The following is a 15,244-nucleotide window of genomic DNA, read 5'->3' on the forward strand; positions in this document are numbered from 1 at the left end:
TAAAAACGTCAGCTCAGCAAGCAAAAAATAAGCCCTCTCCCGGGCCCAGATCCTGAAAAATGGTGATGCTACAGGTCTCGGAAAATGACAGTTTTTTTTTTTGGTTTCTTTTAACAAACTTTGGATTCTTTTTTTCACCACTTAAAAAAAGAACCTAGACATGTTTTGTTGTCTATGAACTCATAATGACCCGTAAAATCATTATGGCAGATCAGTTGAAGCAATTGGTGGACATAGTAAAGAAAAATCCAAAAAAAGTTTTGAAATTGCAATTTCACTGCACTTGAATTTTTTTTCCCTGTTTTCGAGTATACGACATGGTAAATTCAATGGTGTAGCTCAAAAGTACAACTCTTCCCACAAAAAAACAAGCGCTCATATGGCCATTTTGGCCGAAAAATAAATAAGTTATGTCTCTGGAAAGAAGGGGAGCAAAAAAACAGAGTTCTGTCGTGAAGTGGTTAAAAATTTGGGCTAATTTGAAGTAGACGTGAGAAATGTTGTTTGACTATTTTGTGTGACATAACTAATTTAAGCACATAATAATTACAAGTTTGAAAATTGCAATATTTTCTCCTTTTTTTTTTTTTTTTTTCCATTAATAAACGTACAGTAAGTCTTATCAAATAAATTTTACCTCTAATTATGAAGTACCATATGTCACACGAAAACATTACAGAATCAGTGGGATCCATTGAAGAGTTCAGCGTTATGACCTCATAATGTGACACTGGTCAAAATTGAAAAAAAAATGGCCTGGTCAAAGGTAAAAACAGGCTTTGAGGTGAAAGGGTTAAAGCACATTGAACACGTTGAACCCAAAACTTCAAAATGTTGAAATTAAAAATTTTTTTGTTGGAATTTGCCAATGGAAAAAGTTATGGCTCTTACAGTATGTCCACACTAGCGGTTTTTTCAGCAATTTTTTTTTCCCCATCAAAACCTGCTATTTTGGCAGGAAAGAAGCTGCAGAAAAACAATATTTTTTTTGTTTTTTTGCTGCGTTTTTGCCATGCTATATTTATCTCTTGTGTATGCTGGTAAAGTTTAGTGCAAAAAAAAATAAAAAAATCTTGTTCCATTTAACCCCTTCATGACCCAGCCTATTTTGGCCTTAATGACCTTGCCGTTTTTTGCAATTCTGACCAGTGTCCCTTTATGAGGTAATAACTCAGGAACGCTTCAACGGATCCTAGCGATTCTGAGATTGTTTTTTCGTGACATATTGGGCTTCATGTTAGTGGTAAATTTAGGTCGATAATTTCTGAGTTTATTTGTGAAAAAAACGGAAATTTGGCGAAAATTTTTAAAATTTTGCAATTTTCACATTTTGAATTTTTATTCTGTTAAACCAGAGAGTTATGTGACACAAAATAGTTAATAAATAACATTTCCCACATGTCTACTTTACATCAGCACAATTTTGGAAACAAATTTTTTTTTTGCTAGGAAGTTATAAGGGTTAAAATTTGACCAGTGATTTCTCATTTTTACAACAAAATTTACAAAACCATTTTTTTTAGGGACCACCTCACATTTGAAGTCAGTTTGAGGGTTCTATATGGCTGAAAATACCCAAAAGTGACACCATTCTAAAAACTGCACCCCTCAAGGTGCTCAAAACCACATTCAAGAAGTTTATTAACCCTTCAGGTGTTTCACAGCAGCAGAAGCAACATGGAAGTAAAAAATGAACATTTAACTTTTTAGTCACAAAAATGAAATTTTAGCAACAATTTTTTTATTTTCCCAAGGGTAAAAGGAGAAACTGAACCACAAACTTTGTTGTCCAATTTGTTCTGAGTACGCTGATACCGTGGGTGCACGGCAAGGCTCTGAAGGGGAGGCGTGCCATTTGACTTTTTGAATGGAAAATTAGCTCCAATCGTTAGCGGACACCATGTCGCGTTTGGAGAGCCCCTGTGTGCCTAAACATTGGAGCTCCCCTACAAGTGACCCCATTTTGGAAACTAGACCCCCCAAGGAACTTATCTAGATGCATAGTGAGCACTTATAACCCCCAGGTGCTTCACAGAAGTTTATAACGCAGAGCCGTGAAAATAAAAAAATAATTTTTATTTCCTCAAAAATGATTTTTAGCCCATAATTTTTTATTTTCCCAAGGGTAATAGGAAAAATTGGACCCCAAATGTTGTTGTCCAGTTTGTCCTTAGTTACGATGGTACCCCATATGTGGGGGTAAGCCACTGTTTGGGCGCACGGCAGGGCTCAGAAGGGAAGGCATGCCATTTGGCTTTTTGAATGGAAAATTAGCTCCAATCATTAGCGGACACCATGTCGCGTTTGAAGAGCTCCTGTGTGCCTAAACATTGGAGCTCCCGCACAAGTGACCCCATTTTGGAAACTAGACCTCCCAAGGAACTAATCTAGATGTGTGGTGAGCACTTTGAACCCCCAAGTGCTTCACAGAAGTTTATAACGCAGAGCCGTGAAAATAATAAATGTGTTTCCTTTCCTCAAAAATATTTTTTTAGCCCAGAATTTTTTATTTTTGCAAGGGTATCAGGAGAAAATTGACCCCAAAAGTTGTTGTCCAGTTTCTCCTGAGTACGCTGATACCCCATATGTGGGGGTAAACCACTGTTTGGGCACATGTCGGGGCTCGGAAGGGAAGTAGTGACGTTTTGGAATGCAGACTTTGATGGAATGGTCTGCGGGCATCATGTTACGTTTGCAGAGCCCCTGATATGCCTAAACAGTAGAAACCCCCCACAAGTGACCCCATTTTGGAAACTAGACCCCCCAAGGAACTTATCTAGATGTGTGGTGAGCACTTTCAACCCCCAAGTGCTTCACAGAAGTTTATAACGCAGAGCCGTGAAAATAAAAAAAATAATTGTTCTTTCCTCAAAAAATTGTGTTAGCAAGTAATTTTTTATTTTTGCAAGGGTAACAAGAGAAATTGGACCCCAACAGTTGTTGCCCAGTTTGTCCTGAGTACGCTGGTACCCCATATGTGGGGGTAAACCACTGTTTGGGCGCACGTCGGGGCTTGGAAGGGAGGGAGCACCATTTGACTTTTTGAACGCAAGATTGGCTGGAATCAATGGTGGCGCCATGTTGCGTTTGGAGACCCCTGATGTGCCTAAACAGTGGAAACCCCTCAATTCTAACTTCAACACTAACCCCAACACACCCCTAATCCTAATCCCAACTGTAGCCATAACCCTAATCACAACCCTAACCCCAACACACCCGTAACCACAACCCTAACCGCAACACACCCGTAACCCTAATTCCAATCCTAACCCTAATCCCAACCCTAACCCTAATCCCAACCCTAACCCTAACCACAACTGTAACCCCAACACACCCCTAACCCTATCCGTAACCCTAACCACAAGCCTAATCTTAACACTATTTCCAACCCTAGCCCTAATTCCAACCCTAACTCTAATTCCAACCCTAACCCTAAGGCTATGTGCCCACGTTGCGGATTCGTGTGAGATTTTTCCGCACGATTTTTGAAAAATCTGCAGGTAAAAGGCACTGCGTTTTACTTGCGGATTTCCAGTGTTATTTTGTGCGGATTTCACCTGCGGATTCCTATTGAGGAACAGGTGTAAAACGCTGCGGAATCCGCACAAAAAATTGACATGCTGCGGAAAATACAATGCAGCATTTCTGCACGGAATTTTCCGCACCATGGGCACAGCAGATTTGGTTTTCCATAGGTGTACATGGTACTGTAAACCTGATGGAAAACTGCTACGAATTCGCAGCGGCCAATCCGCTGCGGATCCGTGGCCAATCCGCTGCGGATCCGCGGCCAATCCGCTGCGGATCCGCGGCGGATCCGCAGCCAAATACGCACTGTGTGCACATGCCATAACCCTACCCCTAACCCTACCCCTAACACTAACCCTACCCCTAGTTCTAACCCTAGTTCTAACCCTAACACTAGTGGAAAAAGAAAAATATTTTCTTTCTATGGGGGTGATAAAGGGGGGGGGGGGGTATTTATTATTTTTTTTATTTCGATCAAAAAAATCGATCAAAATGTACTTGCAACGAATCTGCCGGCCGGCAGATTCGGCGGGCGCACTGCGCATGCACACGCCATTTCGGAAGATGGCGGCGCCCATGGAGAAGACGGATGCACACCGGGAGCCTCGGTAAGTATAAGGGGGGGAGATCGGGGGGGGGGGGGGGGCGGCATCGGAGCACGGGGGGGGTGGCATAGGTGCACGGGGGGAGCGGACAGGAGGACGTGGGAGCGGAGCACAAGATGGAGGGGAGCGGAGCACAGATCGGTGGCTTGGGGGGGGGCGATCGGTGGGGGGGGTCACTTAAATGTTTCCAGCCATGGCCGATGATATTGCAGCATCGGCCATGGCTGGATTGTAATATTTCACCAGTTTTTTAGGTGAAATATTACAAATCGCTCTGATTGGCTGTTTCACTTTCAACAGCCAATCAGAGCGATCGTACCCACGGGGGGTCAAAGGTCGGGAAGGGGTTAATCAGGTTTTGGTGTGGATTTTCAGCGTCTTTTTCAATGGATGAACAACTCTGAAAGAAGTGACATACTCTAAAAAAAACAAAACAAACAAACATGTAAAGCACAAAATACTGATGACAAAAATATATAATAATTGAGGGTCAGCACGGTAGCTCAGTGGATAGCACTGGTGTCCTGGGTTCAAATCCCTCCAAGGACAACATCTGCAAGGAGCTTGTATGTTCTCCCCGTGTTTGTGTGGGTTTCCTCCGCGTTCTCCGGTTTCCTCCCACACTCCAAAGATATGGTGATAGGGAATTTAGATTGTGAGCCCCATCAGGGACAGTGATGAATAATGTATGCAAACTGTAAAGTGCTGCGGAATATGTTACCGCTATATGAAAAAAATTGATTATTATTAACCCCTTCACCCCTGGAGCTTTTTCAGTTTTGCATTTTCGTTATCCGCTCCCCTTTTTTCCAGAGCCATAACTTCTTTATTTTTCCATCAATATGGCTATGTGAGGGCTTAGTTTTTGCAGGACGAGTTATACTTTTGAATGACACCATTAGTTTACCATGTCATGTAACAGAAAACTGGAAGTAAATTCCAAGTGCCGTGAAATTGCAAAAAAAAGTGCAATCCCAAATTATTTTTTTTCTGGTTTTGCTTTTTTGCTAGGTTCACTAAATGCTAATCAAGGAGACCTCTGGTTGTCATGCCGACACACCGATGACCCCCGATCATGTGACGGGGTGACTGGTTCGCGCATTTCCGTCCGGAAGCGCTTGTTAAATGTCGCTGACAGAGTTCGACAGGGGCATTTAACTAGTTAAGAGGCAGGGGTGGATCGTGATTCCACCCTCGCCTATTGCGGACACATGTCAGCTGTTCAAAACAGCTGACATGTCCCAGCTTTGAGGTGGGCTCACCGCAGGTACCTGTATCAAAGCAGGGGATACGGACATCGGCGTAATAGTACGCCCGATGTCAGTAAATGGTTAAACCGTCAAGGCAAATTGTAATACAACTACTGTACTAACAATCTACTCTGATTGTTGGTGTACCAGAAAAGATACTTTTACTATGCGCAAAAGCATTGTGTGTGTTTTAAACCGACTTAATTTTTTACAAATTTTATTTTTTTTTAGCGATCACTACAAATGCAAATATTTCCAGCTCATCTCCGGTTGCAAATCTTGGAGTTCCAGCAATTGCCAGCATCTCAAGCCAGGTAACTTTTCATTGTACAAAGCTGATTTACAATTTTTTTTTTTAGCTTTGATATTTTAACCCCATAATTTATCTACTTTTAATGTTGCATATTCTTTAGGCTTAGTATGTACAGTTATTTCCAAGTATTTAAATTTATCTACAATTTGTTATTGAGATTGTTCCACTGCTGGCATCAGGACAGATTTGTTCCAGTTAAATAATAAATCTAACCACCTTCTGAAGTCTGCTATAATTGACATTATTGGACTGATGGAAGATGTTCGTCTTGTACTTTCTTGGCATCTATGTCTTCTATTTATTAGAGAGATACAGTAAAATACAAATTTATAGTAAAAAAAATGGCCTTTTGTGTTCAGTATAGAGTTGGTGATGATTATTACTGTAAACACTAGAGAGGCAGCTTCCATGTTGGATTTGCGTAGCTCTTTGACTAGTGTACCTAGTGTACTTGATTTTTCTGATTGCATCCAGGTATACTAACTTTGAACATCCGGCAAGGGACCATAACCAGAGATTAGACTAGTGCAACTCCTCCCCCAGCCTAGCCTGCTTTTCCCAGCACTACTGCAGATGATTGACAGATCTTTCCCTATGTACATGTGAAGGAGAGACCTGGCAGTCTCCTACAGCCGTGCTAGATAGACCATGCCGGTGGTAGAGCCGGGCCAGACTAGTTTGGTCTCTGACAATGGTCATTGTGAAGTCAATGAGTCAGTGGGTGCTTTCTTCCGCTGGCCTGGCTGTCTTTAGAATGACCGCATGGTCCAGGGCTCATCCCACTGAATGCCCGCACTTCTTTCCAGTGGGCACTACTACTTGGGCAACACAGTGTGAGAGTAAAACAGTGTAAATACTTTATTGAACCACCAACAGACAATAACTTGGAGTACAGTCCCAGCAAGTACACAAGATGGTCCAAATTAGTCTCAACTTTCCGCTGGCTCACCAGGATTAGAGCAGCTATGTCTTAGGAATTTCAAGGGCCGACTACCCCATAAGTGGCACACCACTTTTGGCAGGCACTAACAGGGAGGAGGTAACAACAAGCTTAAAAAGCTGACTGTCCATTGAGGTATGTGGCTAAGGGACTTGATTGTCTCAACCTGACTTCTCCCAACGTCTCCATGGGTTCAGTGTTGGTCAATAGATCAGATCTGTATTCCTCCAGCTGGGACTGGCATCCTGTAGTGTCAAATCTGTAGTTCTACAGTTGGAGCCATGGTTTCTTGGCTGCTGTTCTGTAGAGTCTTGATGCAGAAGGATAGAGATCCCTTTTTATACCCACATCTGTCCTTCAAGCCATCATAGACAGGTCAGGGGGAATGTGGGACGAGGTCACCTCTCATTGCTTGAGTATTCAATCAGTCTGCATAGTTTATCCATACAATGTTTGCAGCTCAACAAGCTGCATGAACTGATACGATAGGTAATCAACATTTTAGCTAACTTCAATTGTTCAGTTACCCTGCATCCCTGTCTCCGAAGGATAGCAGGACAATAAGCTGCAACAAACATCAATTCAAAAGTCAACGTTAAGGGTCTTATGAACAGTGGTCTGTGTCTCCTGACTAGAGTTGAGCGAATTTGTTCGGATTTGGTCACCAAATCTGAATTTGCCATATTTGTGCTATATTGGTACCCAATTCGTGCCACATGTATGTTTGGTGATCCGTTCCGAACATATTCTGTAAATTCTACTCCCATTGAGTCTGACATTCAGCTGTGTTTGACGAATATTGCAAAAAATATTTGATGCCGATCGTATTCTGAACTGAATCCGAACAAATTTGCTGAACGCTACTCCTGACCTACTCAGAAATACATCTGGCCTATTTAAGAGTAAATGCTGTGTCGTCACGGTCATCTGCTGGATCTTCAAAGTTTATCTTCTCTGAAAAGCTGGAATGTTTTAGAAAATAAAATACCATGCTGCAATTATGCAGTCAGCCTGCGATTTATATAGCCCATGGTTTAAGCAGTTTTGATTGCTTGACAGGTTTCTTTTAGGGCTAGGGCCCATGATTCGGATCTAGCACCTCTTTAGACGCAGAGCATATTCACAGTGTCCAAAGTGCTGCCATCTATTGAACACAGGTGGATCTGTATGTGTTCTTATAGACAAAACTGAACAAAGTCTAGCTCGCCATACTTGACATCCTTGAAGACTCTGAGCATGGAACCGCTGTGTCAAGGTGTGGAGGAATCAGGAAAATGATGAGGAATCCAGCTCAACGAGATAGTAAAAAAAAACCCTCTCTTCTTTATTCACTTAAAAAATGTGTTCAGTGGAGGATAAAAACATTAGCAATTACAGGGAATAAAATGCGATATCAACGCGATTCTGGGGACCAAGCACCCTTAGTCATGATATCATGACTAAGGGTGCTTGGTCCCCAGAAACGTGTTGATATCGCATTTTATTCCCTGTAATTGCTAATGTTTTTATCCTCCACTGAACACATTTTTTAAGTGAATAAAGAAGAGAGGTTTTTTTTTTTACTATCTCGTTGAGCTGGATTCCTCATCATTTTCCTGTTCTCTTATAGACACCTCTCGATTACTAAGCCGTGGGCTTTATGTCACCTGACCATACAAAGGTGACATCAAACCCACAAATATGAACACCACTTGCCACCGCTACAGGGCAAGTGGGAAGAGCCGATCAAAGCGCCAGAATTGATGCATCTAATAGATGTGCCTTTTCTAGGCAGTTGGAGGCTGCTATTTTTAGGCTGGGGCGGGTCAATATCCGTGGCCCCTACCAGCCTGAGAATGCCAGCCATCAGCTGTGAGCTTTAGCAAGGCTGGTTGTCAAAAATGGCGGGAACCCCAAGCCATTTTTTAAATTAATTTTTTAAATAATTAAAAAAAAAAAGTGTGGGGACCCCTCTATTCTTGATAACCAGCCTTGCTGACAGCTGAGGGTTGCAGCCCCCAGCTGTGAGTTTTGCCTGGCTGGTTATAGAAAATTGAGGGGAACCCATGCAGTTTATCCATTTTTATATTTATAGCGCAGGAATATCCCCATCAGCTGCTCCTGCTGTCACTGTTATTAGCAACAGCAGGGATAGGCTGATGGTGTGTAATAGTCCCATCAGCCGGCACCTGCTCTTTTATCACAGAGCAGGGGAGAATGATGAGAGTAGTGTTCAGCACCTGGCGACGGAGCACAGCGCTTATTGTAACACTTGTTCCCCGATGCCGATGCATGTCACACAGATGACATCCGTGTGTGTTATGCATATACACATGTGTGGGACGTTTTGTGGCTCGTGTTAACATTAAAAAAAAACGGACATGTCAGCGCATTTTGCCCACGGACACACGGTCTGTGGAATCACACTGATGTGAACAGACCCATTCACTTGAATAGGCAAATAGCGCTCCATTCCTCTCAAGTCTCTCTGTATGCCTAAGTAGTACTGTACAGCCAAATATGGGGTATTGCCACATTCAGTAGAAATTGTGAGACAAATTTTGGTGCCATTTTTACCCACTTTTTTTTGAAAATGTAATATCTTTGGTTAAAACAAAATTTTGGTGGTAAAAATGTAGTTATCTTGTCTTCACTTCCCAATGGTATAAAATTCTGTTACACACACATGGTGTCAATATGATCACTGCATCCCTAAATTAATTGAGGCGTGGTTCATGAAATGGGGTCACTTATGGGGGGGGGTACTGCTGTTCTGGCACCTCATGGGCTCTCCCAGTGGGTTATGGCACCAGTAAACAATTAACCCCTTTCTGACATCTGATGTACTATCCCGTCGAGGTGGCCTGGGCCCGTATGACCACCGACGGGATAGTACGTTATGCCCTTTAATGCGACACTGCGACTTAAGTCGCAGTGATCGCATTAAAATTCCAGCGCCATCTTACCTGGAGGAAGATGGTGTCGGCATCCCAGGGCCTGTCTCCACCCCCCGTCCTCCCGATATCTGTGAATGGCTGTTCAATTCTGAACAGCCAATCGCTTCCTTTCTCATTGTTTCAGCCAATCAGATTGGCTGAAACAGTGAGGTGCCAGGCTTGGATCGAGTACCGAAGAAAGAAGACAGAACAGAGACTACAACCGTAAGTGTTGATCCCCGATCCCGGCCTGATCTCTCTCTTCATCCCCCTTCCCCCGCCACCTCCGTGCCCAAATTTAGCAGCCACAGAGCGTTGATTGGTGACGCAGTTCACCGATCAACACTCAAGCTCACTTTTCTTTTCCACACCCCCGCTCGCACACCCAGCAGCCGCGTCTAACCCGTGCCTTCCGTTTCTTTTTTTTTCACATCCCCATGCGCGCACCCAGCCGCCGCGTCTAACCCGTGCCTTCAGTTTTTTTTTTTCCCCTCATACCCGTACACACACCCAGCAGCCGCGTCTAACCCATGCCTTCCGTTTCTTCTTTTTTTTTTTCACATCCCCGTGCGCACACCCAGGCGCCGCATCCAACCCGTGCCTTCAGTTTCTTTTTTTTTTTTTTCCCTCATACCCGTACGCACACCCAGTAGCCGCGTCTAACGCGTCCCTTCCGTTTCCTTTTTTTTCCACATACCCGTGCGCACACCCAGCCGCTGCGTGTAACTCGTGCCTCCCGTTTTTTTTTTTTTCCACATCCCTGTGCGCACACCCAGCAGCCACTGAACTTTGATAAGTGACGCGGTTCACTTATCAGAGCTAGGGCCTGCTGTTTCAGACTTCTTTGCACAGGCGTTTTTTTCTCCCTATTTGCTTTTTTTCTTTCAGCTTTTACTTTTTTAGACAATTTGCACCAATCACTATCCCTCTACACACAAAGTTATAAATAAAGTACACCCAAGCACCATATTCACACAAAAATGTCCCGCCAGTCATGTTCGTCCCAACAGCGCTATTCATTGGAGGAGGCATATTCTTTCATTGTCTCTGACACTGATAGCGAGGGAGAAGATCCCACATTCCTTTACTCTTCAGATTCTTCATCCTATTCCTCCTCCTCATCTTCCTCCTCAGGAAAGAAGCAACGCCCACCATTCATGAAGATGAAGCAGCGCCCACTCCGGAAGATGAACCAGCGTGCCCGTCTTCGGACCCCGTATGGACCTTGCCCCTCAAATTGCGAGCCACTGATTCCTGATTTTGTGGCAGAATCAGGAATCAAGTTTGACACCACCGGCCTCACAGAAATAGACTTTTTCAAAGTCTTTTTTCTGAGGATTTTGTTAACCTCATGGTGGAGCAAACTAATTTGTATGCTCGGCAATTTTTGGCGCAAAACCCCGGTTCATCATTTTCGAACTGGTCTCCTGTAGACGCAGTTAAAATGAAGCAGTTTTGGGGCCTGGTCCTTCATATGGGGATCCTGAAGAAGCCAGAACTTCGGCAATATTGGAGTGTTGATATTTTATACAACACTCCAGTTTTCCGAATGGTCATGGCCCGAACGCTTCTTGAGGCCATCCATAAATTTCTGCATTATTCCGATAATGCACAGTGTCTCACTACTTTAGAAAAAAATATATCTGTACAGGAAACCAACAACAAATTCAACGTATAAAATTTTGTACTTTAAGTTACCTTTATTGTTTAACTAAACATACCATATAGTGATATTAAAAAAGGACCACTTCCACCAATTAAAAATAGAAAATACCAGGAGGTGCCTGTACCTGTAACTGTACTAGACTGTGCCTGCCAGCGGAGGTTGACACCCTACACCAGCACAATGGCGCCCCCGTTCCCCATCGACTATTCCTTCTAATCTCTATATGGCCCTCTCCGGGTACGGGAAGGAAAATAGAATGTTTTTGTAGTTTAAATGTGGGAATTCTCTAAGTTATTATAACCCACAGTTAAAAAAGGTGCAAATATAAAAAGATGAGGGGAAGCAGGAAAAAAAAAATGGAGAAAAAACCCTGCCTCTTATCCCCTACCTACGAAGGTTGGCACCCTATTTGATGAACGAATTCTTGGCGCTCCCGCTCCTGGCGGCTGTACCTCCTTTCCCTATAACATTTGGTGATACATCTATACAGAGAAAATGTATTTACTGTATAAAGGGAAAAAATTGTTGATCAATGAGGGATTTTATACGGTGAATTTAATGCACAGTGTCCCGCACAAGATGACCCCAACTTTGACCGTCTTTTTCAAAGTTTGGCCGGTCATTGAACACTTCAGCAAAAAGTTTTGCTGAAGTGTACGTGCCACAAAGGGACATCTGCATGGATTTTAAGTGGCATCTCAGATTCCATCAATACCTGCCCAACAAGAGGGCCAGGTACGGAATCAAACTCTACTCTACAAGCTGTGTGAGAGTACCTCAGGGTACACCTACAGCTTTAGAGTCTACGAAGGGAAGGGCACCAGGATTGAACCCCCTGAGTGTCCCCCTGTCCTGGGAGTGAGTGGGAAAATTGTGTGGAATTTGATGCACCCACTGCTGGATAAAGGTTATCACCTTTACACTGATAACTTTTATTCCAGCATCCCACTCTACAAATCCCTCTCTGCGCGAGGTACTGCAGCCTGTGGTACTGCCCGCAAAAATCAGAGAGGCCTCCCGAAGACGCTACTTGGGCAGATGCTTAGAAAAGGTGAGAGCAGAGCCCAATGTGGTGACCACCTGCTGATGGTCAAGTAAAAGAACAAGAGGGATGTCCTTCTATTGACCACCATACACTGCACCCTCAGCACTGTACGAGGTACCTCTACACAGGTTAGCAAACCGGACTGTACTGGGGTACAACAAAAACATGGGGGCGTTGATCTCTCTGATCAACTCCTCCAACCGTACAGTGCTTTGAGAAAGGCCAAGGTGTGGTACAAAAAGCTGTCCATGTACATCGTACAAATGGCAATGCTCAATGCTTTCCTGCTGTCACGATGTGCATGCCACACCGATACGTCGTACCTTCAGTTCCAGGAGGTAGTGGTTAAGGCCCTGATATTTGGCACTAGGGAAGGAGCGGGCCCCAGTACTTTGGGAACTGAGGGTGCTCGTATCGTACCAGGTCAGCATTTTCCGGGGGTGGTTCCGCCAACTGGAAGAAAATGCAAGCTGCAAAAAAGGTGCCGAGTGTGCTACAAAAGAGGAATACGCAAGGACACCTTCTATCGATGCGACACCTGCCCCGACAAACCTGGCCTGTGTATGAAGGATTGCTTCAAATTGTACCACACCTCCATGCACTACTAATTTACTTTACAGGAACCAGTAGATTAGGTCCAAAGAGGGGGCACATCTAGGCAAGTTCCTTGGGGGTCTAGATTCCAAAATGTCTCGTGTTTTTTTTTTTTTTTTTACTGTTTAGCCACATCAGGGGCTCTGCAAACGGAACATGACGCCCGCAGACCATTCCATCAAAGTCTGCATTCCAAAACGTCACTGCTTCCCTTCCGAGTCCCGACGTGCCCAAACAGTTTTTTCCCACATATGGGATACCAGCGTACTCAGGACTAATTGGACAACAACTTTTGGGGTCCAATTTCTCCTGTTGACCCCGATCTTAAAGATTTCATTCCACCCACCCCGAAAATTACATATAAAAAGGGGAGATCCATCAGGGATCGACTAGTTCATAGTTTCTATGACCGACCAAAATCATCTGGCACTTGGCTAGATCGGAAACCCTGTGGTACCTTTAAGTGTGGAGATTGCAAATTTTGCTCGTGGGTGAGAAAAGAGAAAACCTTTAAGAGTACCACACTAGCTAGAATTTACTATATGAGGGATTTCGCGAATTGTAAAACAGAGGGAGTGGTATACATGGCCACCTGCTTATGTCCCCTTAACTACATTGGGAAAACTAAAAGGGAGTTGCGGAGACGCATTGGCGAGCATTTGGGTGACAAAAAGCATAAGCGGGATACACCGGTGGCTAAGCATATCAGACTGTCCCACCTGAATGACAATAGAGCTATCTCTTTTTGCGTCCTTGAAGTAGTGCGGCGCAACCCACGGGGTGGCAATCTAAATAAATTACTTCTTCAAAAAGAGTGTCAATGGATTTTCAAACTGCGAACTCTTGTACCGGATGGTCTGAATGAACAGCAAAATTTTTGCTGTTTTCTATGATTCAGTAATCCACTATCACTAGCCAGACCTTTTAACCGAGGTATTTTATCTCGGTTCCTTTCATCATTTATTCCTTATTTTATCATATATTGTATATGTATTCAATTGTAGCCCCGACTGGGTCTTAATTTTTCATGTGAATAGTATGCTGTCAATATAATAGTCTGCCTTGGGTAACCAGAATTTAATATGGTGTAGACTATCTTTCATCTGACACCCTGTGCTAATACATTTGTCTATCTATGTATTTTCCTGTTATACCTAATAACATGTCAAAAAAAATTTGTGATGTCTCCTGCCTTTTGGTGTTGTATTTTCTGAACACATGTATATATTATCTTATCATGTCCACGCATGCGCTAGTAGCACTATATACCGTAGCTCTTTCTGTGTAGATGGCTGCTGTGCGCTTGCGCCTTGGTTCATCTTTCCTTGCGCATTTGCTTTATGCGCGTTATACTAATTTTCCCTTCTTCACAGATGAGCTGGTTGCGCGTGCACGGTAGTGACTTGCCGTTTTACCAGCCCTTCATTAGTCGGCGCATGCGCTCTGCCAGACGGCGGTGTGCCGTACTTCCGCCTTTTACGGCGGCTAGTGCATGTGAGTATCTTGGTCTATTTGTGGGGGCATGTACGGACTTCACTATCATGGCGATGCCTTGGGCGGGGATTGCGCTTTCTTAACCCCTCTGTAGGAGAATTAAGATGGAGGTATTATATATCACTAAACAGGAAGTTAGTGCATGTGTGCGCGGATATTTAAGTGGGACCCAGAGGTAATGAAATGCAGCCTTATTTTCGTGGACAACTCCATACTGCCATATCTTTATCCAGTCTCTCCTGATGAACCCAGATATGTGGGGGAAACGCATCGAGAGTGTTTCTGAAGGTTTCTTCATTTACTAACCGGTGTCTGAGCCACAGTATCGGGACTAGTTATCCATCTGGGGACCATGAATACAGCAGATGAGTATATTACCATTCTAGTGTGTATCTGTAACTATGGCATTGGGCTACCCTGCTGTGTTTAGCCGTTATCTTTTCTAGATAGGCGTGGTGGCATCTTAGTATATATATGGCAAATATATCTTTTATATTATACTGTTATCAGTCAGCTTCATATTAGGATTAGGTGCACATTCATATTTTTTTCTGCTTTACCCTGAATATTGTGGTTGATATACTGAGTATATATAGAATCCCTGTCTCTCTGTCTTACAGCACATTGGAGGGGGAGGGCCTGAGATGTAATGTAGATGAATTCACATACTGCTACAAGTTATTATCAGCCATCTGGCCTTCTGTTTCTGCCCTATTGTCTTGTAGGGAAGAGGTAGGAGATTAGGGGTAGCCATCGTACGAGCGGGGGCGCCATTCTCGCTACCTCTTAGGGTGCCAACCTCCGCACCTAGGCAGATTGAATTCTAGGGTATTTTTTGCAGTTTGAAGGGATATTCCACGTATATCTATACACCCTTCTAGCAAGTATCAGTTA

The 15,244-nt window shown here is 43.6% G+C and overlaps 1 protein-coding gene across 9 annotated transcripts in view; it reads left to right on the forward strand.

Annotated features, from left to right (window-relative positions):
• The window catches only part of EYA3 (EYA transcriptional coactivator and phosphatase 3), a 758,790-nt gene that overhangs the window by 329,808 nt on the left and 413,738 nt on the right, over positions 1 to 15,244 (forward strand). For all 9 annotated transcript variants that reach the window (XM_077295600.1, XM_077295599.1, XM_077295598.1 and 6 more), the window contains one exon: positions 5,615 to 5,697. In XM_077295600.1, coding sequence (XP_077151715.1) covers positions 5,615 to 5,697 — 83 coding nt within the window. The remainder of the gene's footprint in view (positions 1 to 5,614; positions 5,698 to 15,244) is intronic.

Source organism: Ranitomeya variabilis, chromosome 3, assembly GCF_051348905.1.
Source record: "Ranitomeya variabilis isolate aRanVar5 chromosome 3, aRanVar5.hap1, whole genome shotgun sequence".
NCBI classification, from domain to species: domain Eukaryota; kingdom Metazoa; phylum Chordata; class Amphibia; order Anura; family Dendrobatidae; genus Ranitomeya; species Ranitomeya variabilis.